Raw genomic sequence first — 26,612 nt, forward strand, 5'->3', positions numbered from 1 at the left:
GGTATCATGAATTCATTTAGAGGGGTGATAGCAATTGTCCATTTTGTAGTTGACTTGTATATTTTGTTGAACACTAATTAGCATTCTTCTCCTATTGAGATGACGGAACGAGTTAAATTTTAGGAATACGAAGCTCAATCCTGCAATCCAACACAATTAGTCGATTACAATATCATATGATTCATATCATCGGGTAGAGGTTACGAACCATACATAGTACAGAAGGAGGAATTGGACAATGAATGGAAAACAAAGCAAGCATTAATGATGAACAAGTTGGTAGAGATTAGATTAGATTGATCCTCCCCAAAATGTCAACCAACTCTAATTCCCCAGCATTTGGCAAATGCTTGGAACGCGCAAACGAATAATGAATGGAATAAGTGGCTGTGGTTAGCAAAGCTAATGATTCATTTCCTTGTATCCAAAGTTTACATCATCATTGTATGAGAAAATTTGTTGCCCTCTTGATGGAAACTGTTTCTGTTTGGAATGGAGATCCATGGCGATTTGGCCGGCGAGTTCAGCTGATGGTTACAGTTCGGTGCGGCGACGTTATCCGGTGGACACTGATTTTCTGGTCCGGCAAAGCAGACCCGACCCGCGCACTCTTGTTTGGTCTCTGGGCCTTTGGGCCTGCCTTAGGTTGGTGGGCCTAACCTGGTGGGCTGGATTTTTATTTTGTTTAAGTACTAAGTTCTATAACTTTTATTTTGATTGTTTTGCTTTTTTAATTCGACGTGGCTTTATGTCGGCAATAAGTCCCTACCCTGTCGTGGTAGGGCGACGTGGGCTCTGTCCCGGACTGCACCTTTTGTGTGCCTGGTCTGCCCTAGTTAGGGAGCGAGTTCCTTGCTTTGTCAAATGGTCGCAACCTCCTAGTGGCAGGATGAAACTAAGTGTCATCGGATTAGTTTTCCGGTGGCAACATAGTGGGAAAGCTGATCTTATTAGTAAATTATGGCTTCGAGTAAGCATTTACTTTCCGGTATGTCACCACCTTTGTACAGCGAATAGAGTAGCTAATTGTGCACTCTTCGCTAATTGGTGCATGTTAGAATACATATTTTTTCTTGAGACTCTCGTTATTATCTCGGAATGTTCTCTCTATGCTTATTGTAACTTGGGGTTCAGGTTTCATGTCCCCCCCCCCCCCATGTATTCTGCAGTTTCATTAATGATCAAGGCTTAAGGGCAGCCGTACTGGCCCTCTTTCAAAAAAAAAAAAAAAAAGGCCTCATTTTCCATTGCGTTATAAGGAAATTAAGATAATCGTTGGTGAGCCAATGGAATTTGACATACCTAAAATGAGGCAGGTGGCTACCTCTCTGTCTCCTAAAATGTCACATCCTTCTTTAGGATGGCCAAGCCTTTGCCCAGGTGGTTTGGATGAGGCAGCAGTGCAGCACAGAGATGTCTGTACAGTGGAATTTCAGAGAAAATCCAAAATGCCTTGGAGAGATTACGAATTTTTGGTAAAAGTTTTACAAATTCAAAAGATCAAAATCCTTTCTAGTTTAAGTTTTGCTATATATGAAGTATGTCAAACAGAGAGAAGTTCCTTTTGACCATCTTAACCAAGATATAATAGAAAACAAGGGATGCCATCTCTTTTCTTGAGGCTTCAATCAGTTCCAAGTTCAGTTTTAAGGAACAGAAAATTCTTCCGGCTCCATACAATAGCACTACAGAGATACAATTGAATTGAGATTTGTAGTTGATTTATATGACTGGTATTGCATGTGAATTAGTTTAGAGTGGTGTTGGCAATATTGTTCATTTTGTAGTTGAAAACCTTCACATTCTTCTTCTTTTGTGAAAAAGAGTCATGATTTGGTTATCAGTGAACTTTGTAGGATATTATTTTACAACAACCCCAGCGCGGTGAACTTAAATTGATGTTTTTGTTTCGGTCTTCCACCAGGATGATGACATTTTCACTGAATGTGCTGTTATCAATTTTAAACTTTTATGTTTTGTATTTTTGAAGTTATGCCTGAAATAAAAGCTTATTTATAACTGCATTTGTTACGATTGTGCTTAATAAAGTGATCATAATTAGCAATTACGTTCCACTAAAATATCGTATAAATAGTGATCGTTGTTGTTGATACTACATAGTACTTGCTATAGGAGAAGAAGAAGAAGATCGATTACATTGTATAGCGGCTAGCCATGGAGTCGAGAGCATTTGGTTTCTTCTTAGCGCTCTTCTTGGTCTTCTCGACATCAAAATTGATTCGCTTTGGTGTTGCAGATAATATGATATTTGAAATACCCTGTGAGAAATGGGTTCATACCGGCCTGGAGTGCGCTACCGGTGCTTGGTTTTTTCACTATAAAATAGACAGAGCTTATAGGTATTGTAATACAGAGTGCACTAAAAGAGGTCACCCCTACGGAACTTGCGAAAGGGTGCCGAATCAACCATCTGTTGATAATCAACAGTGCTATTGCTACGACCCTGTGCCATGCCCCCCTGATAATTGATATTCTTGAAAAGTTCTAGCTTATCGTAAATGAGTCCTTGATTCATAAGTCCAATTCTAAAATAATGCATGCATATGTTTGCATGATTTTTTTTTTTTAGCAATCTCTTATGAATGTAATGTCCAAGTTCATAAGAATTTGATGATGAATCTTTTGCGGTCCATTTCATCCAACTTTGCTCATTTTTGCTTACTAACACATACTGCTAAACAAGGAATGTGAAAATACTAGATGGAACCAATATTAGAGGAAACTTTACGTATCTAAGTTTATCCAAAGAAAATATGATTCATAACACTGAGATTTGCTAACGCAGTGTAAACCTCTCCATTGAGGAAACTTCACTGCGTGGCTTTTAACGTAGCCAACACGAAAAGGCAATCCAATATGAATCAAGAGAGTTTACAGAATACAAGTAGTGTTGTTCATAACAAACACTTTCACTTAGCAACACATGCTAACTTGTTTTACAACTGTTCTAACTCTTTATACAACATTCTAGATAGTTTATCTTCAACCTTCCTTGCTCTCAAATGAATCACTGATCTTGAGAGTAAATATGAATGATTATACAATAGAATACATGAAACAAGTAAAGAGGGTTTTTCAAAAACTGATTTGAACAAAACAAGTAGTTCAAAATAGAACAATTTTATGCATAAAAACCCACCCACTAACTTCAGTTTTTGAGACCTTTTATAAGGGAGAAACACTCCCCCTTAATCGAATCTTGTCTTAATTATCATTTAAGATAAATATGGAAAGGTTAAAAACTGTTTTTTGAATATACAATCGAACTTTCCTAACCAAGATCAATCAATATCTCAAATTGATATGCATGATAATAAAACCCTTTAATGCAAATGAGAATATTGTATCAATCTAACCAATATGCATATCAATTAAAATCATGCAAAATGATATGGACTGAATACCATATTTAAACTCAAGATCAGAGAATCAATTCTGCTTGATCTTCTCTTCATGATCCGATTCTGTGATCTTCTTCTTTGTTTCCTTGAAAACCCGGGATGACAAGAGAATTATTCTCCAAGTCCACTTCATCTTTTGTTTTCCTTGTGACAATGGGAAATCATGCATTGAATGGTGATAGCCCAATATACTTGCAGAATGCCATCTTTTTTCTCGAGATTTCAATCAGTTCCAAGTTCAGTTTTAAGGAACAGAAAATTCTTCCGGCTCCATTCAATGGCACTTCAGAGATACAGTTGAACTGAGATTTGTAGTTGATTCATATGACTGGTATCATGAATTCATTTAGAGGGGTGATAGCAATTGTCCATTTTGTAGTTGACTTGTATATTTTGTTGAACACTAATTAGCATTCTTCTCCTATTGAGATGACGGAACGAGTTAAATTTTAGGAATACGAAGCTCAATCCTGCAATCCAACACAATTAGTCGATTACAATATCATATGATTCATATCATCGGGTAGAGGTTACGAACCATACATAGTACAGAAGGAGGAATTGGACAATGAATGGAAAACAAAGCAAGCATTAATGATGAACAAGTTGGTAGAGATTAGATTAGATTGATCCTCCCCAAAATGTCAACCAACTCTAATTCCCCAGCATTTGGCAAATGCTTGGAACGCGCAAACGAATAATGAATGGAATAAGTGGCTGTGGTTAGCAAAGCTAATGATTCATTTCCTTGTATCCAAAGTTTACATCATCATTGTATGAGAAAATTTGTTGCCCTCTTGATGGAAACTGTTTCTGTTTGGAATGGAGATCCATGGCGATTTGGCCGGCGAGTTCAGCTGATGGTTACAGTTCGGTGCGGCGACGTTATCCGGTGGACACTGATTTTCTGGTCCGGCAAAGCAGACCCGACCCGCGCACTCTTGTTTGGTCTCTGGGCCTTTGGGCCTGCCTTAGGTTGGTGGGCCTAACCTGGTGGGCTGGATTTTTATTTTGTTTAAGTACTAAGTTCTATAACTTTTATTTTGATTGTTTTGCTTTTTTAATTCGACGTGGCTTTATGTCGGCAATAAGTCCCTACCCTGTCGTGGTAGGGCGACGTGGGCTCTGTCCCGGACTGCACCTTTTGTGTGCCTGGTCTGCCCTAGTTAGGGAGCGAGTTCCTTGCTTTGTCAAATGGTCGCAACCTCCTAGTGGCAGGATGAAACTAAGTGTCATCGGATTAGTTTTCCGGTGGCAACATAGTGGGAAAGCTGATCTTATTAGTAAATTATGGCTTCGAGTAAGCATTTACTTTCCGGTATGTCACCACCTTTGTACAGCGAATAGAGTAGCTAATTGTGCACTCTTCGCTAATTGGTGCATGTTAGAATACATATTTTTTCTTGAGACTCTCGTTATTATCTCGGAATGTTCTCTCTATGCTTATTGTAACTTGGGGTTCAGGTTTCATGTCCCCCCCCCCCCCCATGTATTCTGCAGTTTCATTAATGATCAAGGCTTAAGGGCAGCCGTACTGGCCCTCTTTCAAAAAAAAAAAAAAAAAAGGCCTCATTTTCCATTGCGTTATAAGGAAATTAAGATAATCGTTGGTGAGCCAATGGAATTTGACATACCTAAAATGAGGCAGGTGGCTACCTCTCTGTCTCCTAAAATGTCACATCCTTCTTTAGGATGGCCAAGCCTTTGCCCAGGTGGTTTGGATGAGGCAGCAGTGCAGCACAGAGATGTCTGTACAGTGGAATTTCAGAGAAAATCCAAAATGCCTTGGAGAGATTACGAATTTTTGGTAAAAGTTTTACAAATTCAAAAGATCAAAATCCTTTCTAGTTTAAGTTTTGCTATATATGAAGTATGTCAAACAGAGAGAAGTTCCTTTTGACCATCTTAACCAAGATATAATAGAAAACAAGGGATGCCATCTCTTTTCTTGAGGCTTCAATCAGTTCCAAGTTCAGTTTTAAGGAACAGAAAATTCTTCCGGCTCCATACAATAGCACTACAGAGATACAATTGAATTGAGATTTGTAGTTGATTTATATGACTGGTATTGCATGTGAATTAGTTTAGAGTGGTGTTGGCAATATTGTTCATTTTGTAGTTGAAAACCTTCACATTCTTCTTCTTTTGTGAAAAAGAGTCATGATTTGGTTATCAGTGAACTTTGTAGGATATTATTTTACAACAACCCCAGCGCGGTGAACTTAAATTGATGTTTTTGTTTCGGTCTTCCACCAGGATGATGACATTTTCACTGAATGTGCTGTTATCAATTTTAAACTTTTATGTTTTGTATTTTTGAAGTTATGCCTGAAATAAAAGCTTATTTATAACTGCATTTGTTACGATTGTGCTTAATAAAGTGATCATAATTAGCAATTACGTTCCACTAAAATATCGTATAAATAGTGATCGTTGTTGTTGATACTACATAGTACTTGCTATAGGAGAAGAAGAAGAAGATCGATTACATTGTATAGCGGCTAGCCATGGAGTCGAGAGCATTTGGTTTCTTCTTAGCGCTCTTCTTGGTCTTCTCGACATCAAAATTGATTCGCTTTGGTGTTGCAGATAATATGATATTTGAAATACCCTGTGAGAAATGGGTTCATACCGGCCTGGAGTGCGCTACCGGTGCTTGGTTTTTTCACTATAAAATAGACAGAGCTTATAGGTATTGTAATACAGAGTGCACTAAAAGAGGTCACCCCTACGGAACTTGCGAAAGGGTGCCGAATCAACCATCTGTTGATAATCAACAGTGCTATTGCTACGACCCTGTGCCATGCCCCCCTGATAATTGATATTCTTGAAAAGTTCTAGCTTATCGTAAATGAGTCCTTGATTCATAAGTCCAATTCTAAAATAATGCATGCATATGTTTGCATGATTTTTTTTTTTTTAGCAATCTCTTATGAATGTAATGTCCAAGTTCATAAGAATTTGATGATGAATCTTTTGCGGTCCATTTCATCCAACTTTGCTCATTTTTGCTTACTAACACATACTGCTAAACAAGGAATGTGAAAATACTAGATGGAACCAATATTAGAGGAAACTTTACGTATCTAAGTTTATCCAAAGAAAATATGATTCATAACACTGAGATTTGCTAACGCAGTGTAAACCTCTCCACTGAGGAAACTTCACTGCGTGGCTTTTAACGTAGCCAACACGAAAAGGCAATCCAATATGAATCAAGAGAGTTTACAGAATACAAGTAGTGTTGTTCATAACAAACACTTTCACTTAGCAACACATGCTAACTTGTTTTACAACTGTTCTAACTCTTTATACAACATTCTAGATAGTTTATCTTCAACCTTCCTTGCTCTCAAATGAATCACTGATCTTGAGAGTAAATATGAATGATTATACAATAGAATACATGAAACAAGTAAAGAGGGTTTTTCAAAAACTGATTTGAACAAAACAAGTAGTTCAAAATAGAACAATTTTATGCATAAAAACCCACCCACTAACTTCAGTTTTTGAGACCTTTTATAAGGGAGAAACACTCCCCCTTAATCGAATCTTGTCTTAATTATCATTTAAGATAAATATGGAAAGGTTAAAAACTGTTTTTTGAATATACAATCGAACTTTCCTAACCAAGATCAATCAATATCTCAAATTGATATGCATGATAATAAAACCCTTTAATGCAAATGAGAATATTGTATCAATCTAACCAATATGCATATCAATTAAAATCATGCAAAATGATATGGACTGAATACCATATTTAAACTCAAGATCAGAGAATCAATTCTGCTTGATCTTCTCTTCATGATCCGATTCTGTGATCTTCTTCTTTGTTTCCTTGAAAACCCGGGATGACAAGAGAATTATTCTCCAAGTCCACTTCATCTTTTGTTTTCCTTGTGACAATGGGAAATCATGCATTGAATGGTGATAGCCCAATATACTTGCAGAATGCCATCTTTTTTCTCGAGATTTCAATCAGTTCCAAGTTCAGTTTTAAGGAACAGAAAATTCTTCCGGCTCCATTCAATGGCACTTCAGAGATACAGTTGAACTGAGATTTGTAGTTGATTCATATGACTGGTATCATGAATTCATTTAGAGGGGTGATAGCAATTGTCCATTTTGTAGTTGACTTGTATATTTTGTTGAACACTAATTAGCATTCTTCTCCTATTGAGATGACGGAACGAGTTAAATTTTAGGAATACGAAGCTCAATCCTGCAATCCAACACAATTAGTCGATTACAATATCATATGATTCATATCATCGGGTAGAGGTTACGAACCATACATAGTACAGAAGGAGGAATTGGACAATGAATGGAAAACAAAGCAAGCATTAATGATGAACAAGTTGGTAGAGATTAGATTAGATTGATCCTCCCCAAAATGTCAACCAACTCTAATTCCCCAGCATTTGGCAAATGCTTGGAACGCGCAAACGAATAATGAATGGAATAAGTGGCTGTGGTTAGCAAAGCTAATGATTCATTTCCTTGTATCCAAAGTTTACATCATCATTGTATGAGAAAATTTGTTGCCCTCTTGATGGAAACTGTTTCTACTTTGGTGTCTCAAAGCATAAAATTGCCTTTCCCTTACCTGCTGCTATAAATTATTTGGTGTAGTGCAGTTGGTTTGCCTTTAAGTACTTGTTCTTATTAGCCTCATTTTGGGCCTCCTCAACTTTTCCATGATTGTCTTTATTGCAATTCAAGCTGCTAGGGCTGGTTCTTCTTTCTGGTTTTCATTGTTTATGGTTGACAATACCAGAAAGCAATAAAGACTTGCATGATATAGGAATAGGAGAGACCTAATATTTGTTTCCCAATAAGTGGCATTTCTCGTGAGTATTATTTAAAACACCCACATTCAATATAATCATACCCTTTGAACTCTTCCTCTACGTGCTTTGGGATAAGCCGGCATAGCCTGTCATTGAAATCCAGTCATATGCTATATTTTTGGCCTTTTCTATTCAAACAATGTGCAATTTCTATTAGGCAAAATACCTAGTGTCTACATGTGTAGATAATGGGATTATGGAGCCCAAAAATCCCCTTGTTTATAAAATGTGTATATCACTCAATAATCAATAATAATGTGGTCCACTCCGCATGTACTTTTGGACATGACATGACGCTTTAGAGAAATTTCTTACCTTCTAAGAGATGGGTGGGTGGGTATGTACTATGTCCTTTGTTAGCACAAAAGTTACACCTTCAGGGTTTGGCAGAAAATTTTTCAATCGACGCGTAAGATAGTCTTATATGTTATGTTAAATTTTAGAGTTAAATTATACCGCATATGAACGCACAGATAAAAAAGTAATGTAAATTATTGTTATTAAACAATTATTTCACCGAAAAAAATTGACAGTTATGAATCTTATTATTAAATGAACTCAAATCCAATTGTTTGAACGATTAATAATCTGATAACAGACCATTATATCCTTTTTCGGAACTAAAATGAAATTGTTACATGATGACCATACTTCCATAGTTGGAACTTGGAAGATTAAAGTTAGATTTGGATGGGACCATGGAAAAGAACAACCTTGAGCAGGCAGCGGCCTGTGGGTGAAAGGCCCAAAGTTGGCATCTCCCGCCCCCAAAGCATCCCCAAAATGACAACATCACCCCCCTCCAAACCTTTTCAAAATGATACCCACATCATCTTCCACAAAAAGCAAAACCTAAAATCATTGCCTCCGCATGGGAGGGCCATTTACGTAATTTCGAAATTCAAAAAGTTTTGGAGGATTGATAAACACACAAAGTGACACAACGCACAACGCTGAGAAAAGGTGTAAGCTTTAAATAATAATTTTGCACCCGAAATGACGAAACAGCCCTTCGTCATTTATAATAGTCCCGTGAATCTCTCTCCCTGCTTTCCAGTAGACAAAGCTCTGGTTTAGCTCAGATCTCTCTCTCTCTCTCTCTCTCTCTCTCCTCTCGGGTTCGTTTGTGGTTTGAGAACAAGGGTCAAGTTTCAGAGAGACAAAGACCGACCCTGTTCTCTGTTTCATCCCATTTGTGAATGTCACATTTCATTTGGGTTCATATTGTTGTTGATTCCAGCTCGATCTGTAGGTAGCTCAGAGCCAAAAAGCCCCACAAAGGTAGGAGCTTTCTTGTTCAATGGTGATTATCTTATATGTATTTTCAATTTTCCGGGTTTGATCATTAATGGGTTGCTGGCTTTTTTGTTCAACTATGGCTTTTGAGCGATAAAGTTTCTGGCTTTATTGTGTTTTAATGGTTGTTGTTGTTGGTTTCAAGAGATTAATGGGTTGTGTGTTTGATTGGAAATGGGTTTACATAGCTGTTTTTGGCATTGGGTTTCTTTCGGCTTTATTATTAGATTAGGTAGCAAAAGAAGGGTATATATAAATCTCACCAATGGCTGTATAATAGGTGCATGATTGAGGAGCTGGAATTGGTGTCTGTGGATGTAAGGTTGTGTGTTGGGCTGTAGTGAAATGACAATGGATCTACACCCATCAATGGCGCAAAGTGTGAGAACGAGTAGGTCCTCTTTTAGCTCCAGCAATGGCAATGAGGATACTCCTGTGCACAGCTCTACCGCATTTTTAAATGGGGACGATTATGACAGCGATAGCTCCAGCGTGGCACCACCGTAAGTTGCTTGCCTATTCCTCTTGACCAATGTCACAAAAGACTGTAACTTTTGCTTTCGATGCCTTCATTGTACTGTTTATGAATTCGTTATGCCAATATAATGTGTTAGGTTATTAGAAATGGAATTGAAGTGAGGCATGTAAAGTTATAGACTTGTATGAAATGAACATCAACGTGTTTGTTCAAAATAGTATTATTACTGTGAATGGTTCTCAAACTTATCGGTTGGCAAATCTCAAGAAGGGTTTGCAACTGACTTTTGATGTTGTATTGCCTCTTACTGTCACCATTGCTTCCACTTGCAGGACACCAAGGACGCTATCGATGGATATCCCAGCAGAACTTGCTGGTGCCATACCCTTGATTGATAGATTTCAGGTAGGAATGTTCATTTTCTAACTATTAATGTGGTAACCCAAGTTGCTTACACAAACATATATGCACACACTATCCTTTGGATTGTTAGTTCCACAAAAATCATATTAGACAAAGACATCAAGTACTTACCGTCCATTATTTTATAGGTAGAGGGATTTTTGAGGTTAATGCAGAAGCAGATTCAGTCTGCTGGAAAACGGGGGTTCTTTTCTAAAAAATCTGTTGGTCCTCAACCTCGAGAAAAGTTCACTTTTGAGGACATGCTGTGCTTCCAAAAGGTAAGTACATTCTATGTTTCACTACATCATTATTAAGTATAAGCTTAGAACCCTTTAAAGAGCTCACACATGGTTTTACAGGATCCTATACCTACATCCTTACTTAAAATCAATAGTGACCTGGTTAGCCGGGCAATGAAACTGTTCCAGACCATTCTGAAATACATGGGAATCGACTCATCTGACCGAATTACTCCACCAAGCTTAGATGAAAGGATTGAACTTGTTGGAAAGTTGTATAAGCAAACATTGAAGCGAACAGAGCTCCGTGATGAGCTTTTTGCACAGATTTCCAAACAAACAAGAAATAATCCTGATAAGTATGCATCTTTTTTGCCTTTCCCAGTTTCTTTTATTTTTGAAATGATTTTGGCATGTAGATGATTTTGTATGCTTGATATGTTACCTTACCTGATTTATTTTTACATAACAGGCAATGCTTAATTAAAGCATGGGAATTGATGTATTTGTGTGCATCCTCCATGCCCCCTAATAAGGACATCGGTGGCTATCTGTCTGAGTATGTCCATAATGTTGCACATGGTGCGAATATTGACTGTGATGTTCGAGTCCTAGCATTAAATACTTTAAATGCTTTGAAGCGTTCTGTCAAGGCTGGACCAAGGCATACAATACCAGGCCGGGAGGAGATAGAAGCACTTTTAACTGGTCGAAAGCTTACAACAATAGTGTTTTTTTTGGATGAAACTTTCGAAGAAATCACATATGACATGGCAACAACAGTGGCTGATGCTGTTGAGGTACCTTCAAGCTCAACTTTACAGTATTGCAACTGTGAATTAAGCCAACTTATATCTATGGTCCTGAATTGTCTGAATGATTGATGGCATATGCTTAGACTTTACCATGTTTGTAACCTTTAAGTCCTTATCAAGTTCACTCCGATTTCAGTTTTGTTCTTTAAAATTTCTCAAACCTTATTAGTTCTGGTTCAACTTTTTTGCAGGAACTTGCTGGGATAATTAAATTGTCAGCATTTTCTAGCTTTAGTCTGTTTGAATGCCACAAAGTTGTAACGGGCTCGAAATCACCTGACCTCGGAAATGGTACATCTTTTACTTACTCGTGGAAGGCTTCCTATTATTGCAATCAGTGAACTGTTTCTCTAATATGCATGCTCTTGTTATTCAGAGGAGTATATTGGCCTAGATGACAACAAATACATAGGGGATCTGTTGGCAGAATTTAAAGCAGCAAAAGATCGAAGTAAAGGAGAAATTTTGCATTGCAAGCTGACATTTAAAAAGAAGCTATTTCGGGAGTCAGATGAAGCTGTAGCAGATCCAATGTTTGTGCAGTTGTCCTATGTTCAAGTGCGTAATTCCTGCGGAATCATTGTTGAGCTGCTTAATCCATTGTTTTATTAGTTTGGTGATGTTCATATTCATCGACATGTTGCTAACTTGCTCTTTGAACAAAACTGATGCAACTGTTGCTTCAGAGCTGTCAATGTGTGAATGCGTGGGCATAACAATTTCTATGCTACTATTTTGCTTATAGAGTTTGGTTATATTGTTACAGTTGCAACATGATTACATCATGGGAAATTATCCTGTGGGAAGAGACGATGCTGCACAGCTTTCTGCATTGCAAATATTGGTTGATATTGGATTCGTTGGTACCCCTGAATCATGCAAGTTAGTATCGTCCCTAATTATTTCTTCTTTGTGTTTACATTTCGCTTTCATCTTGTATAGCATTTGCAAACATATAGGTGGTCCCGTTTTCTTTTTATTTTCTGATTCCAATTTGTTGAGAATAATATTTTTCAGTGACTGGAATTCGCTTTTGGAACGCTTTCTACCTAGACAAATTGCAATCACTCGCGCAAAACGGGAGTGGGAGTTGGATATTCTTTCTCGTTACCATTCAATGGTAAAATGGAACTCTTCATTTCAGTGAATGACTAAATTTCTCCAATAGAAGCTACTGTTAAAGTTTTCTACTTAAATTCTGCAATTTTTTTGTTTGTTTTTGTTTTCTTGTTTTTGTTTTTGTTTTTGTTTTTGTTTTTTTTACAATGGAGCATTCAGTACCTGGCAATGCAAATCAGTTGTACAATTTCTTCTCTACAGCTGTGAAAAAATTAGAGACAACATTTTTGTATAACTGTTTACATGGGATTTTTTATTTTATTTTTTTATATAAGATACCTTTTGTTATGTGGTAGCAAAACTTGACAAAAGATGATGCAAGACAACAATTCTTGCGAATACTGAGAACACTTCCTTATGGGAATTCAGTGTTCTTCAGTGTTCGCAAGATAGATGATCCTATTGGACTTCTGCCCGGGCGGATCATTTTGGGAATCAACAAAAGAGGGGTGAGTTTGAGTGCGTATATTGATATATGTGAATTTATATTTAAATGTACCTTGTTTTAATCTCATATTGACATTGTGATATTTCATTCTACAGGTTCATTTTTTTCGTCCTGTTCCAAAGGAATATCTGCATTCAGCAGAACTAAGAGACATAATGCAATTTGGTAGTAGCAATACTGCTGTTTTCTTCAAGATGAGAGTTGCAGGTGTTCTTCACATATTCCAATTTGAAACTAAGCAGGTTAGACACCTCTGTATGTCAGAAGTTTGCTTTTCTATCCAGAAAATTTGCAATTTGCTGATTGTTCATTTAAGAAGTTTCAGGCTTCTACACCTTTAGTTCTTTATTTTTTACTTAGTTGCATTTCTCCTTTTCATTCAGGGTGAAGAAATTTGCGTTGCTCTTCAAACACATATAAATGATGTCATGTTGCGCCGCTACTCTAAAGCTCGGACTGCTTCTAGTGGTTCGACGAATGGAGATATTTCTAACAATTTGAAGCCCTCTGATGAAGTGCATGAAAAACGTGTACAAGATTTGTCAAAAGCTGTTGAAGAATCTCAGCGGAATGTTGATCAAGTAAGAAACTAACTTTTTAATGTGCTGAACTATTCAATAACTGTAACGAATTGCTTTTCTACAAACTAATTGCTGGTTGAATTAATAATAATATTTGCATCGAACACAATGACTCTTCCAAGGTTAAGGAGATGAGTTTATGGACGTTTAGTTCTTTGATTGAATACGTATGTGGAACAACATAGTGCAATGATACTTTATAACCACATAGGTCATCTTAATAACAGCTATACATGATAGCTTGCGGAAAAGCAATTCATTATATGACCTACTTGGTCCCTCCTAGTAAAGGGGCTTGCTATGTTAATAACATCTGCTCCATGTAAAATATGAGCCTTTTATTATTTAGTAAAATCTCTACACATTATTAAGCGAATTGAGTTTAATTAATCCGTATGTTTCTGCAGTTGCTGGAAGAATTGCGTGAAAAGCAAAAACAAGAAGCAAAACTGCAAGATGATTTGGATAATTTAAAGCAATCATTGGCATCTGAGAAGCAAAACTTGTCAGAAGTTGCAGGCGACCACAATAGACTAAAGTCATTGTGTGATGACAAGGACAAGGCACTTAAGGTCAGTGTGATTAGTTTTGCATAGTTATTCTTTGCAGTAAGCTAAGCTTGAATTCATTCTAATTGATTCCGAAATCTGTTAGGCTGCACTGGCAGAGAAGAAGAGCTTGGAAGCACAGTTGGCAAAGCTGAGTAATCAAGCAGTGCAGAAAAATGACAAGACAAATCTGGTTGGTGGAGGAAACAACCTGGTAATTTGTTGGCAACAATATATCAAATGCTATTGATTCAATAAATCTTGTTATTTCAAATGATAGAAAAATCACCATGGACTGTATTTTGATATCTTACATAGGTTTTGGATAAACTCAAAGATGAGATAAAGCTTCGTACTGAGGAGTTAAAAGAAAAAGAAGAAACTATAAGGAGACTAGCGGACGATAAATTACTACTGGAGCAAACCATATCTGGCCTTGAAAAGAGTAAAGCTGATGAGGTGATTCCTTTAAAAGATGAATTCGGTGCTGGAATCTTTGTTTTTCCTTTTGAGTTTTTGCCTTTATGTTTTATGGTAACACAAAAGAGAAATATATCCACTGTGAGTGTTCTCTGCAGATTGATTCTCATGAGAAAACTTTTGAGCAAGAGCGCAAAGCATTAAAGCTTCGAGTTTTTGAACTTGAAAAGAAGCTTGAAGGAGTTAATCAAGAATTAGCTGTTCTAAAGTCAACTCTTGCAAGCAGGAACTCTGAGATTGCTGCATTACAGAATAACCTAAAGGAATTGGACGAATTAAGAGAAATGAAAGAGGTGATGATTGGATTTTATTTTATTGTTGTTCTTACTTGCTTGGACGTATTTTACTTTTTTAAGTTTCTAAAAATTGAGAGTACTTTGCCAATTAATATGTGTGATTTCAGGATATCGATAGAAAGAATGAGCAAACTGCCTCCCTCTTGAGGATGCAGGGGGCTCAACTAGCTGAGATGGAATCCCTTTACAAGGAGGAACAACTTCTAAGGAAGCGCTATTTCAACACCATAGAAGGTTGATATTTTCTCAAAATGTTTTCAACATGTGAGTGAGCATTCTTTTAATCTCTCACTATTTGTGGCAACTAAAATTTGGTCCCGTTGTACACCTCTCAGATATGAAAGGCAAGATCAGAGTTTATTGTAGATTAAGACCTATGAGTGAAAAAGAGATTGCTGAAAAACAAGGATGTGCAGTTTCAAGTATTGATGAGTTTACAGTTGAACATCCATGGAAAGATGAAAAACAGAAACAGCATACATATGATCGTGTATTTGATGAGCATGCCACCCAAGAAGATGTGTTTGAAGATACAAGGGCAAGCACTCTTATCATTTTCCTTTAATTGCTATGAAATATGTCGCTGGTAATCTATTAACAATTTATCCTGGCCTAATGCAGTATTTGGTACAATCTGCCGTAGATGGATACAACGTGTGCATATTTGCTTATGGGCAAACAGGTTCTGGGAAGACATATACCATTTATGGTTCAGAAACTAAACCTGGACTTACTCCTAGAGCTACTGCAGAACTTTTTAAAATCTTGAAGCGAGATAGCAACAAGTTCTCATTTTCTTTGAAGGTATATGTTCTAAATTTTATAAAATGAACAGTTGTTACCACTCAAATTAAGTTTCTGAAATACGTTGCATTGATGCATCTCTCCTATTTGGTTTATGCATGCTCTAGTATTTACAGCCCTCAGAGACTAGTATGTATGTTCCACCCCCCCCCCCCAAACACCAAACACGTGGTGAATAAAAAACCAGACTTTTATCTATTAAAATTGGAAGGAAATATAAGGAGAAGTTGATCATATCTTGTTCAACCCCCAGAAACATATACAGAAACCTCATCCGTTGTCATTGAGCCTTTGAATTCATCTATATATTCTAATGCAGGCATATATGGTGGAATTGTATCAAGATACACTGTTAGACCTTCTATTGCCCAAAAATGCAAAGCGTCCAAAATTAGATATCAAAAAGGATTCAAAGGTAACTGTTTTCCACCTTTATAAGTCGTGTATACTTTGGATTCAACCTTTTATATTTGAATTTTTCCTGCATGTTTGAGGTCATTCTTAATGGTTATTTGTGGTGCTAGGGCATGGTATCAGTTGAAAATATAACGGTTCTATCAATTTCGACACATGAGGAGCTGAAAAACGTCATTCAAAGAGGATCGGAACGACGGCATACGTCTGGCACTCAAATGAATCAAGAAAGTTCAAGATCTCACCTCATAGTGTCAGTTATTATTGAAAGTACCAATCTTCAGACGCAGTCTGTTGCAAGAGGAAAGGTATACTATTATTCTGCATAAAATGTATAAATATTTTCCTATACACATTCGATAAAATCATACAGATAATACATATTTGTTTGCATTTAATTCTCACCCTTTTCCTTCCATTGTTATGCTGAACGAATCTGGCATTTACTTGTAATGGTAGAATGTAAACTTTAAAGCCTGGTTTGATTGTTTGGAATTATGATTACTAATATCTTTCATTCACTTATTATTGGCAGCTAAGTTTTGTGGATCTTGCTGGTTCGGAAAGAATAAAGAAGTCAGGTTCTGCGGGCAGTCAACTCAAAGAAGCTCAAAGCATCAACAAGTCACTTTCAGCACTCGGAGATGTGATTGGTGCTTTATCTTCTGGTGGACAGCACATACCCTACCGGAATCACAAACTAACAATGTTGATGAGTGATTCCCTTGGTGGTAATGCCAAGACGCTTATGTTTGTCAATTGTTCTCCTGCCGAATCAAACATGGATGAGACATATAATTCTCTAATGTATGTTCTATTCTTTATTCACTACAGAAGTTTTTAGTCTTACATTACTTTGATTCACTTCTTGATTATGTATAGGGACCTCCTATGTAAAACAATTCATTGATTTGTGCTGATTCAGGTATGCATCAAGAGTTCGAGCAATCGTGAATGATCCAAGCAAGAATGTATCTTCAAAAGAGATCATGCGACTGAAAAAGTTGGTTTCTTATTGGAAAGAACAAGCTGGAAAGAGAGGAGAAGATGAGGATTTAGAAGAAATCCAGGACGAGCGGCCACCAAGAGAGAAAGGAGATGGCCGGCACTCGATGTAATGTTTCCCTTGCGCACAGTGGGAAAATTCAATACCAGAAATACTGGTTTTGCAAGATTGTAGGCAGAATTTTGGAATGTAAACTAGGGCTTCAGCAAGGTGTACCGGATCAGTATACTAGATTTAGATCGTTTGTCTGTTCTAGTTGCTATTTGTAGGATCTTGATGACCTCTTTTTCTCATTGTACTATGAATGAGGATGTTGTAATTTAATTAGGAGGATATAAGTTGTACACTTGTATAGTCCACATCTTGTGTATATATTTCAAACTCTTAATTTGTATATGAAGTTCTTCTCATTTTCTTTAATTCAAATCGTCTTCTTCTTATCCAATACAGGACAAAGAGTGGAATTTGCGTGCCCGCAAAATCTCACATGCAATGTGTGCAAATCAGCAGATGTCGTGCTAAAGTTTCTTGCTTTTTTGGCAGGCATGTCAGTTTAAGCTTTTACCAATGCAGGAAATAAGCGATACAGAAATGGACAACCACTGAATTCCAAACACTCCGATCTAATTAAAGATATGAATTAATACGTGTAATGGATTATAGCAAGGACACTAGGACAGACTATATCAGTATAAATTGGACTGTCCAAAATGACTCCGAACCTTAGCGTGATAGCCAGAGAAAACCAACAAAGAAACTCAGAAATGGCTATTCCAGTGATTGATCTGAATCAGTTTCCAGACTCTGAAGAGTACAAAAAACTGAGGGAAGCATCAGAGGAATGGGGCTGCTTCAGGCTAGTCAACCACAAGATCCCATTGACTCTGATGTCAGAGATGAAGATGGTGGTCAGATCTCTTCTTGATCTGCCCATGGAGATTAAGAAGAAGAACACTGATGTCATAGCTGGCAGTGGCTACATGGCGCCTAGCAAGGTCAACCCTCTCTATGAGGCTTTGGGTCTCTATGACTTGGGATCATCTCAGGCTGTGCAGACCTTTTGCTCTCAGTTGGATGCTTCTTCCTACCAGAGGTTAGCTAAGGGCTGCTTTGCTAACTCCATCATTTCTACTTGCTGCGCCTATTTTGATGATAATCTAGCCTGTGGTCTTCAGTAGCTGAATTGATGTATTTAATTAGTATATGATCGGATTCATGTGTTATGTACAATCTTTATATTGACCTTCTGACGCCATAACATAACATATCTTAAATAAGACGACAATTAAGTAAACAACATGGTCTATGTTATTGCATTGTTTGCTGAAGTTGGTATTTTTTTTAATGTTACTGAATGAGCAGAGAGGTGATAGAGAAGTATGCAGGAGCAATTTATGAGCAGATAGTGGATATAGGGCATAAGTTGGCAGAGAGTCTCGGTTTGAAGACCGGTTTTCTTAATGGGTGGCCTTGCCAGTTTAGGATAAACAAGTACAATTTCACTCCTGAATCCGTTGGATCTTGCGGAGTTCAGATGCACACAGATTCGAGTTTTCTGACAATTCTTCAAGATGATGAAAATGTTGGAGGTCTTGAAGTGATGAGCAAGTCTGGTGCTTTTATACCAGTTGATCCTTGTCCAGGCACTCTCGTTGTCAATCTTGGAGACATTGCTAAGGTAGGTATATGGGTAACATAAATTATACTGCTAGTAACTTTTGCTAATTTACCCTAATAAAAAGCCAGTAAATTACCCAAAATTCTGTTTCTTACATGCATCTTCTTGTTGTTGTTGTTGTTGGTATATACATTAAGGCTTGGAGCAATGGGAGGCTGCTCAATTTGAAGCACAGAGTTCAATGCAGGGAGGCCACCATTCGAGTCTCCATTGCTACCTTTCTATTGGGACCAAAGGAGGAAGCACTGGAAGCTCCTCCGGAATTTATTGATTCGGAGCATCCACGTCTCTATGTCCCTTTCACTTATGATGATTTCAGAAAGCTCAGAATCTCCAAAAAATTGCATGCTGGTGAAGCTCTAGAACTTGTGCGCATCAAGTCTTAATTGACTGATATGATCCAAGCTAGTTGGCATATGTCAGCCTGCCTCTTAGAAGTTGACTAAATAATCCATTCTAGACCGTACCTGTATCAACGGATCTTGTCTAATTATGAATGGTCAAGTCAGATTTGTTCTATGAATCTATCAGCTGTTCTTGAACTTATTTCTGTTCACCATTTGATTTAACATGAAATGAAAAAGAAATCAGCAAAGTAGTTAATTTCTTTTCATTTTAAGAGGAAAAATAAATAGAATGAAAATTACACACCAATTCAGTGTGTGAGAGTGAGGCTCAAGTGGCCTAGGACCGATTTGAAGTCAGAGTCAGGAAGTAATTTCAAACCAGTGAGGACATAATTTCAAAGAATGGAGTGCATATGGAGTTGTAAATAACTAAATACTCCTCAACGAGACAGGAAGGCTTTTCAAAGAAGCATATGGAGTGCTATTTTGATAAGAAGCAACAAGAAACTAGTTGTTCTTCAGAGTGGTAAGATATATTTAGCAATCCATTAATAAATAGAGAGGAATGAGAAGAAGGTTTGTTTATAAGCTAGATGTTCTTCCTGTGCGTAGGTTTTCCATTGAAAATATCAGTCATAACCTTGATCCTTTCAGTACTTTGGTATGAAAGTTTATCACACTACAACAATTTTTCATAGCCATATGGTAAAACAAACAATGTCCTTAATTCATTCCAATTCAACTGTACTGGATTGGCCGATTTGGTCAGACTAAATTTGATCCTGCACACCGGTGTCACTGACTCACTGCCGAAGGTGATGTTACTCATGAGTAGCCCGGCAAAGTCTCAAGTAGATCATGAGGCCAATAAGCAAAGACACACAGTGGAATATTACTGCCTCTATGTATAGGGATACCTCTGTATGTAAAACAATTCAGTCGCTCCACAAGATAGAACCATTCCTCCGTGACCGCTGCAGCACCAACAGTCCCAAAGTCGACCACCGCCTCTTCCGTTAAGGCTAACGCCTCAGCCGAACGAGAAGCCATGAGTGTGCTAGAAACCCTAGAGTTTCACAAGCACTCTAGCAGAGTAAAATGGCTAGAATTTTTTTTTATTTTTTTTTTAATAATTTTTTTTATCAAATAAACAACTTAAATGCTACAACTAATCTTTCGTGAGCCGAACTCACAGTCTCCCCTGGTGTCTAGTGGTACTGGATTTTTATTTTTAATAGTTGATGATAAGTGATAATATATTATATTTATTAATAATTTGAATTATAATTGGTGTACCATTGATATACTTTTTTAAGGTTCTCTATAAGGGCTAAACTTATAACAACTTATAACACAGTTTGACTTGAGTTCTTAAGTTATCATAATCTTAGCCGCTAGATTTAGAATATGTTGCTGAGGGCACTTGTCCTCTTACGTTTTAACGTGTTCGGTTGGTGAATACTGCTTGGAGTTGGGTCCCCTTGCTGTTGAGTTTGGGCTTAAGTCTCTCTACTTGGGCCTCTATATTAGGCTACATATTTAATTACTTGTCCCGCTGCTACACCTGGTGGTTTGGTTTGCACGGCCTCTTATTTTTATTTTTCAGTCCGGGGACGCCCTTTATGTGTAGCCTGTAGGGTGATTCTACGGAAACATGAATAAACCCTGATTTATTTGGAGTCTTCCTTCATAGTATCAGGTTACTTAGCTACTTGGAGCTTCATTTTATGGTAGCATTATGTTAGATTCTTTGAGGGTTTTTACTTTAGAGTTTTATTTCATGGCTCAATATTATTGTAGTCTGATTTTTCGGGTGTGTATATGAATTTATCACTTCAGAACACTTCCGCTAGTTGATCTTTTATCTGGTTACAGTCCATTGTTCCATTTTCCAGGGCTCGGGGCACCGGAAATAATTTGGAATGTAGTATGGTTCTTGTGGCATTTATACAACACTTTTGTCCGTACATTTAAGCCTAGCTAATCTTTGTTGTCATTAAGCTTTTAAAATATCAAGAGGATTTCTGTATACATGGCACACTTTTGTGCTACTGCAAACATATTTTTGTTTCAATAAAAGTACAGACATGAAAATGAGGGAATTCTCCTATGCTAGCTGTGGCACATCATGTAGTGAAATTCAAACTGCCTAAAAAATCTCACATCTTCTATTTTGAGAATGGGGAGGCAAAATAAAACCCGGTCATCTGCGGCTTAACTGCCTAAATTACAGCCAATAATTGTTACTGTACCTGTGCATGATCAAATACTTGGCATCCAAGCTTCCAGAATCATTACAAGCATTAAGTGCCCTGTCACTGCAAATGCTTGCTGGCCGGCATGAAACCGAGATATTAAACGGCGGCGAGCGTCAAACCGCATTAATCCGGTGCTAGAATGAAGTCAAACCAGTGAGGACATAACTCAAATGAATATATATATATATATATATATATATATATATATATATATATTTATATATATATATAACGGTTCATGTTCGACAGATTCGGTCCGTTCGTGTAAATTGCAATTTTGGATACCTTAACGATCACCAAATTGGCTGAAATTTTATAGAGATGATCTATACATTAGGAACTAAAAATTGAACGGTTAAGATGTGAAAATATGATCGGAAAGTGGGAAAAAATAGAAATTCCATACCTTTTTGCTTCGGTGCGGATATCCGCACCTGAGCAAAGTTCTATAAATATATATATATATATATATATATATATATATATATATATAATTGGACCAATGTTTGGGAGCGATAGAGGAGCCGGAAGAGAAGCAGTAGTGGTGGAGAGATCAGGGGTTGAAGAGCCAGAATCCTCCGCCACTGGAGGTGAAGCTATGAAGCTAGGTTGACGAAGAAGGAGTACTGAGAGAGATAGGTTGGATCAGATCGATATATAGCTAAGAAAATATGAGTGAAAAGGGTGTCTAGTTTTCATTGAGAATTACATGGAGGTATATAAAGAGACTCGGCAACACCTAACAAACTAATAGTCTTGAACTGGTTGGTTTGGAAGGGATTGTTTGGTTTAAGCTATTTGTTCCAACTGCTTAATTTCCATTGAAGTCCTGGTAACCCAATTGTCAATATCATAATCTTGGATCCTTGATACTATGGATTTTAATATTTTATCACAGAAAACTTAAGTCCAGAGGGCAGTAAAAAAAAAAAATAATAATAATAAGAATCTGTATCATCTATAAATATATCCAACAGAATTTACAAATTACACATGGACATTCATTCACCTTTGGTGAAAAACAAAAGAGGAACCAATCAAAAACTATGAAATTTCTTGAAAAAACTATGAAATTTCTATGTTTATTCAAATGGCAGAGAGGAAAAATAAACAAAATGGGACTAACACTGGTTGAGATCTTATCTTACATAATGAGCGAACACTTAAACCAGGGAAGAGCTGTCACTATATATATCCCTGCTGTCCAAATGTGGGCTCCACTCAGACCTATCGGAGGCTGACATCCCGACAGGCCAGGACGACGTCGTGTTAACCGTGTTGGCAATGCTGCTCACTCCTTCCGGCATGGAAGGCCACACGAAAGAGGGTTTGAAAGGTGGGACTCGGGGGACTGGAACCGACCCGGAAATGATTTGAACTATAGTTTGGGTCTTGGGCCTTTCGTTCGCAATTGGATGGGAACAAGCCAGCCCAAGAAGCAAAAGCCTTTGGGCCTCCTCAATTACGTAGTCATTACCCAACCTCTCGTCCACAGCCTCCAGCACACGCCCTTCTCTATGCAACGACCATACCCAATCCACTAGAAATTGGTATCCGCCGATTTTAGTCCACGGCCGTTGACCGCACACAACTTCTAGAACCACCGCCCCGAACCCGTACACGTCAGACTCGCATGTGGCTTTTCCCGTGTGGAAGCACTCCGGGGCGATGTACCCCATCGTGCCCGGGACACCTTCGAGTTCAGCGTATGAGGTCTTTTCATTGTCCAGAGCGCGCGCCAAGCCGAAGTCGCCTAGGCGCGCGTTGAAGTGGGTGTCAAGCATTATGTTGCTAGCCTTGAGGTCTCTGTGGACTACTCTTTGGTCGTACTCGTTGTGGAGGTAGTGTAGGGCTGAGGCCACACCCGTGACGATCTTGTACCTCTGTTTCCATCCTAGGGTTGTGTTTTCCGGCCCGGAGAATAGGTGGTTGTCCAAGCTCCCGTTAGGCATGTACTCGTAGACAATGAGAAGCATCCCATTCTTGTGGCACCAACCTGTTTGTCACAAATTGAATCGATCAAACACAATGCACCATCCCAAACATGTTTCATGCCAGCTGGTTCAATTTTCCATTGTACACGCAATATTTCTTCAATAACAACCCACTAATACACATAATTAATCCCTAAAGATTTCAGTCAACCTTCATTTGCGTATCTATTTTTGGGATCAATTGTTGACCAATACTCTTCCTAGGAATTTCCAACTATATATCCTTCTGGCATTCACGGTTGACTTTGCATAGTACTCTAATACTATACTCTTTTGGTCAACTAAATTGTAAATACAATTCTTTGGTCAACTAAATACTAATACTATACGGTAAGAGTCTGAAATCTTGTTAGGTGACAATCAGCTACATATTCCTGACCACCAAAAAAAAAAAAAGGGCTAAATTTCATTCTGGACCCAGAGGATGGACCTTATCGGAGACTCCCTGATAAGTGATAACTAGGTTTATAGCATCTATGAATTAGTAGTTTAGTCTCTAAGGTTGGTGATGCACATTAGGTCCCATTTCATTATGTCACACCCTAAACATTATAGTAATTTCACCATGCACGACGACTATGATTAGTGGAAATACATGTGATTCATATTGTTAATTGTGCATGGACGTGAATTTTAAAATGATTTGAAAGACTAAGCCATAATTAATTAGGAATTAAGAAAGAGATCAACGATGTACTTACCGAGTAACCGGACGAGGTGTTTGTGGCGAAGGCGGTTAATGATGGTGAGCTCGGCCAAAAAGTCGTCTCTGCCCTTAACCTCGTCCCTTGAGAACATCTTCACTGCCACTTCGAGGTTATCCTCCTTAGCTAGCACAGCTCGGTATACCACCCCGAACCCACCTTGGCCTAATTTGTGCTTGTCGTCGAAGTTGTTGGTGGCTTTCTTAAGCTCTCGGTAACTGAACTCCCTTGGTGTTCCGGGAAGGCTCTTAAGCGCGCCCAAAATGTTAGGGTCCGACGCCTTAGCCTTTCGCCTTTTGTACACATAACAACCCACCCCGAATAAACACAGTAGGACTAAAACCAACCCGGCACCCACCCCTAGTGCTATCTTCAACACCTTATCGTTGTCCCCTCCACCTTCCAAGTCCGGCAGAATCTCCACCGTTAGATTCCACATCAACACGCAGTTGAGCTGGATGTTACTTCCGGTGGACGCGGCAAATCCGAAGTAGGACTTTTGGTTGACAATGTCCTTGAGGTTAAGGTTGGCGGTTAGAATTGGGCTGGTGGGCCGAGGCCGGATATTAACAAACGCTCCTTTCCCGTCCTTGCTCTGATCGGTCTGGTTGGCCATGAACACCGACAGATTATGTGACCCACCGTCGTATTGGATCCAGACCATATAAAACTCCGTGCCTGGTGGCGCGATCTCGATCCCGTAATCCCAAAGCGGCACCGTCTTGTTAGACTTAACCGAGTTGATATTCAGCCCCATGTGGTTGCTGTCCGGATCGAAGCCCTCCTTCAAAGTGTCGAGCTCAATTGCCACCAAGTGATTGGTGGGGTTACCGTCGGTGGTGGCGTTGGTCAAACCGAGATATTGACCGGCGCTGTTTGCTGGGAGGGTCAAATCCGGGGCTATAATGAAGGCGATGCCCTCTCCGGGGACGGCGGAGTCCTCGTGGATGCCGGAGCTGTTGAGACGATAGACGTTAATGAGGAAGGACGAGTTGAAAGAGGCGACGTATCCCGGAGAAGAAGAGTCGAGATCAGAGTTCCAGAGGGTGAAAGACTGGTTGTACAAGATCCTACCAGACTTGTTGGCCTTGCTGAAGTTGCCATTGGCGGAGTCCGGCGTGATCTGAAGAGCTCCTAAGTTGATCGTGGCGGGGCTGAGGACTGCGAACCTGTCGTAATATGTTGGATCAAAGGGACCGAACTGGTAGGGTTTCACCTCGTAGGTCTGAGCGTCGGTGAAAGCCGCCTCCGGCAACAACAGAAGGGAGAGAAACAGAATCACCATGCGAGATAGTTGGGACCAGCTGCTTCAGTATTCTTGTAGTTGCTGAGCTCAGAAACGACGACGCACGTTGGGCAGTACAGAGATCAAAATGTGAGGAGGATATAGATGGAAGACGCTTTTAATTAGAGTATAGATTTTTGGACAACCCAGCAGATCCTGCAATGTTTCATCTGTTTATTTAGGTTGCTGCTTTGTTTTATTCCCAGAAACCCAAGTGTTTGAATTTTGAAAACGGGGTTTCGGTGATATAGCTCGGAACTTTCGCATTAAACTATTAATCAACTATGAATTTTTAAACAAGAAACCATGTTTTTAAAATTGAAAGGGTCAGGTTTATGATAAATTCAAGTATTCAACTTTGTATATCGAAGCTTTTTTTAGCTTTATCTACCACTAGACAGTAGGAGTCTGGCGGCCATGCACCCTTCACTATCATTCAGCCACCTCATTTTTTGGTTTTTATAATCATTGCTTCGTTTTCTGAGTTTTGGTTGTTTCCTATTGGTTTATTGGTCATGAAGAAGTTTATGTTTCTCTGATTCTCTCCAATCTTCATCTCAGTGAATGCTAATTGCCTGATGTATGTGATGATTAAGAACCATGATAGAGAGAGGGAGAAAGACCCTCAATAACTTGATTTGCAAACTAACAAAAAATAAGTCGTTGCTTGATAATATGGCAATGCTAAATGTTTTAGTATTTTTGTCTAGACGTGTATTGTTAAAGCTATTTACTGGGGTTTAATTAATCTCTAGTTTTGGGCGAAATTCAAACTTGATATCTCAATTCTAATTCATAATTAAGCAATGAAATAAGATTTACCCTTAGGCCATGTTTGTTTCCCAGAATCTGGACATTGAGAAAGGAAAGTGTTTCCTTTCCTGCGTTTGGGACAGCCAAAGGAAGGGAAATTGGTTCCCAAAGCAAAGAAAAAAGTGGAGGAAATTGGTTCCTCCCCCTCCCCTAAGGATTCACTTTCCCAATGAAAAGGAAAATGATTCATTTCCTTTCCACCAACCAAACAGGGCCTTATATTAGCTCAACTCTAATCCATAAGGAATTATGAATATTGAATAAGATTAAATGACTAGATACATTACTAGTCAAGCAGTGTGGTATAACGTATTAACATATGTACATAC

The 26,612-nt window shown here is 38.4% G+C and overlaps 3 protein-coding genes across 3 annotated transcripts; 2 read left to right on the top strand and 1 right to left on the bottom strand.

Moving 5' to 3' along the window:
* Nucleotides 1-9,318: 9,318 nt before the first annotated feature.
* LOC112186126 (kinesin-like protein KIN-14E) lies at nt 9,319-17,598 on the top strand. Its single transcript, XM_024324481.2, has 24 exons — nt 9,319-9,556; nt 9,852-10,074; nt 10,382-10,454; nt 10,601-10,732; nt 10,814-11,052; nt 11,166-11,493; nt 11,700-11,799; nt 11,885-12,066; nt 12,275-12,390; nt 12,526-12,628; nt 12,924-13,076; nt 13,171-13,317; nt 13,459-13,656; nt 14,064-14,228; nt 14,311-14,418; nt 14,523-14,663; nt 14,783-14,977; nt 15,088-15,214; nt 15,316-15,518; nt 15,602-15,784; nt 16,104-16,199; nt 16,309-16,506; nt 16,734-17,005; nt 17,124-17,598. The coding sequence occupies exons 2-24, from the start codon at nt 9,917-9,919 to the stop codon at nt 17,314-17,316; spliced, it is 3,810 nt and encodes a 1,269-aa protein (XP_024180249.1). The 5' UTR covers nt 9,319-9,556; nt 9,852-9,916; the 3' UTR covers nt 17,317-17,598.
* A 301-nt stretch (nt 17,599-17,899) lies between these two features.
* Nucleotides 17,900-19,477, top strand: LOC112186127 (2-oxoglutarate-dependent dioxygenase DAO). Its single transcript, XM_024324482.2, has 3 exons — nt 17,900-18,297; nt 18,567-18,882; nt 19,020-19,477. Exons 1-3 carry the CDS (start codon nt 17,915-17,917, stop codon nt 19,266-19,268), a joined length of 948 nt encoding a protein of 315 aa, XP_024180250.1. The 5' UTR covers nt 17,900-17,914; the 3' UTR covers nt 19,269-19,477.
* Nucleotides 19,478-22,444: 2,967 nt separating this feature from the next.
* On the bottom strand, nt 22,445-25,769 carry LOC112188064 (probable L-type lectin-domain containing receptor kinase S.5). The gene is made up of 2 exons (XM_024327083.2): nt 24,183-25,769; nt 22,445-23,483 (listed from the first exon to the last, which is right to left on the bottom strand). Exons 1-2 carry the CDS (start codon nt 25,468-25,470, stop codon nt 22,651-22,653), a joined length of 2,121 nt encoding a protein of 706 aa, XP_024182851.1. The 5' UTR covers nt 25,471-25,769; the 3' UTR covers nt 22,445-22,650.
* Nucleotides 25,770-26,612: the final 843 nt, after the last annotated feature.

The sequence above is a fragment of the Rosa chinensis genome, chromosome 2, assembly GCF_002994745.2.
Source record: "Rosa chinensis cultivar Old Blush chromosome 2, RchiOBHm-V2, whole genome shotgun sequence".
NCBI lineage: Eukaryota > Viridiplantae > Streptophyta > Magnoliopsida > Rosales > Rosaceae > Rosa > Rosa chinensis.

Bases quoted from the DNA above. Each gene is read 5' to 3' on its own strand.
- LOC112186127 (XM_024324482.2), top strand. From the start codon at position 17,915: ATGACTCCGAACCTTAGCGTGATAGCCAGAGAAAACCAACAAAGAAAC. The intron at 18,298-18,566 runs GTTAGCTAAGGG...CTGAATGAGCAG, and splicing joins GATGCTTCTTCCTACCAGAG to AGAGGTGATAGAGAAGTATG. The intron at 18,883-19,019 runs GTAGGTATATGG...ATATACATTAAG, and splicing joins ATCTTGGAGACATTGCTAAG to GCTTGGAGCAATGGGAGGCT.
- LOC112186126 (XM_024324481.2), top strand. From the start codon at position 9,917: ATGACAATGGATCTACACCCATCAATGGCGCAAAGTGTGAGAACGAGT. The intron at 10,075-10,381 runs GTAAGTTGCTTG...TTCCACTTGCAG, and splicing joins AGCTCCAGCGTGGCACCACC to GACACCAAGGACGCTATCGA. The intron at 11,494-11,699 runs GTACCTTCAAGC...ACTTTTTTGCAG, and splicing joins CAGTGGCTGATGCTGTTGAG to GAACTTGCTGGGATAATTAA.
- LOC112188064 (XM_024327083.2), bottom strand. From the start codon at position 25,470: ATGGTGATTCTGTTTCTCTCCCTTCTGTTGTTGCCGGAGGCGGCTTTC. The intron at 23,484-24,182 runs GTAAGTACATCG...TGTGACAAACAG, and splicing joins ACACCTCGTCCGGTTACTCG to GTTGGTGCCACAAGAATGGG.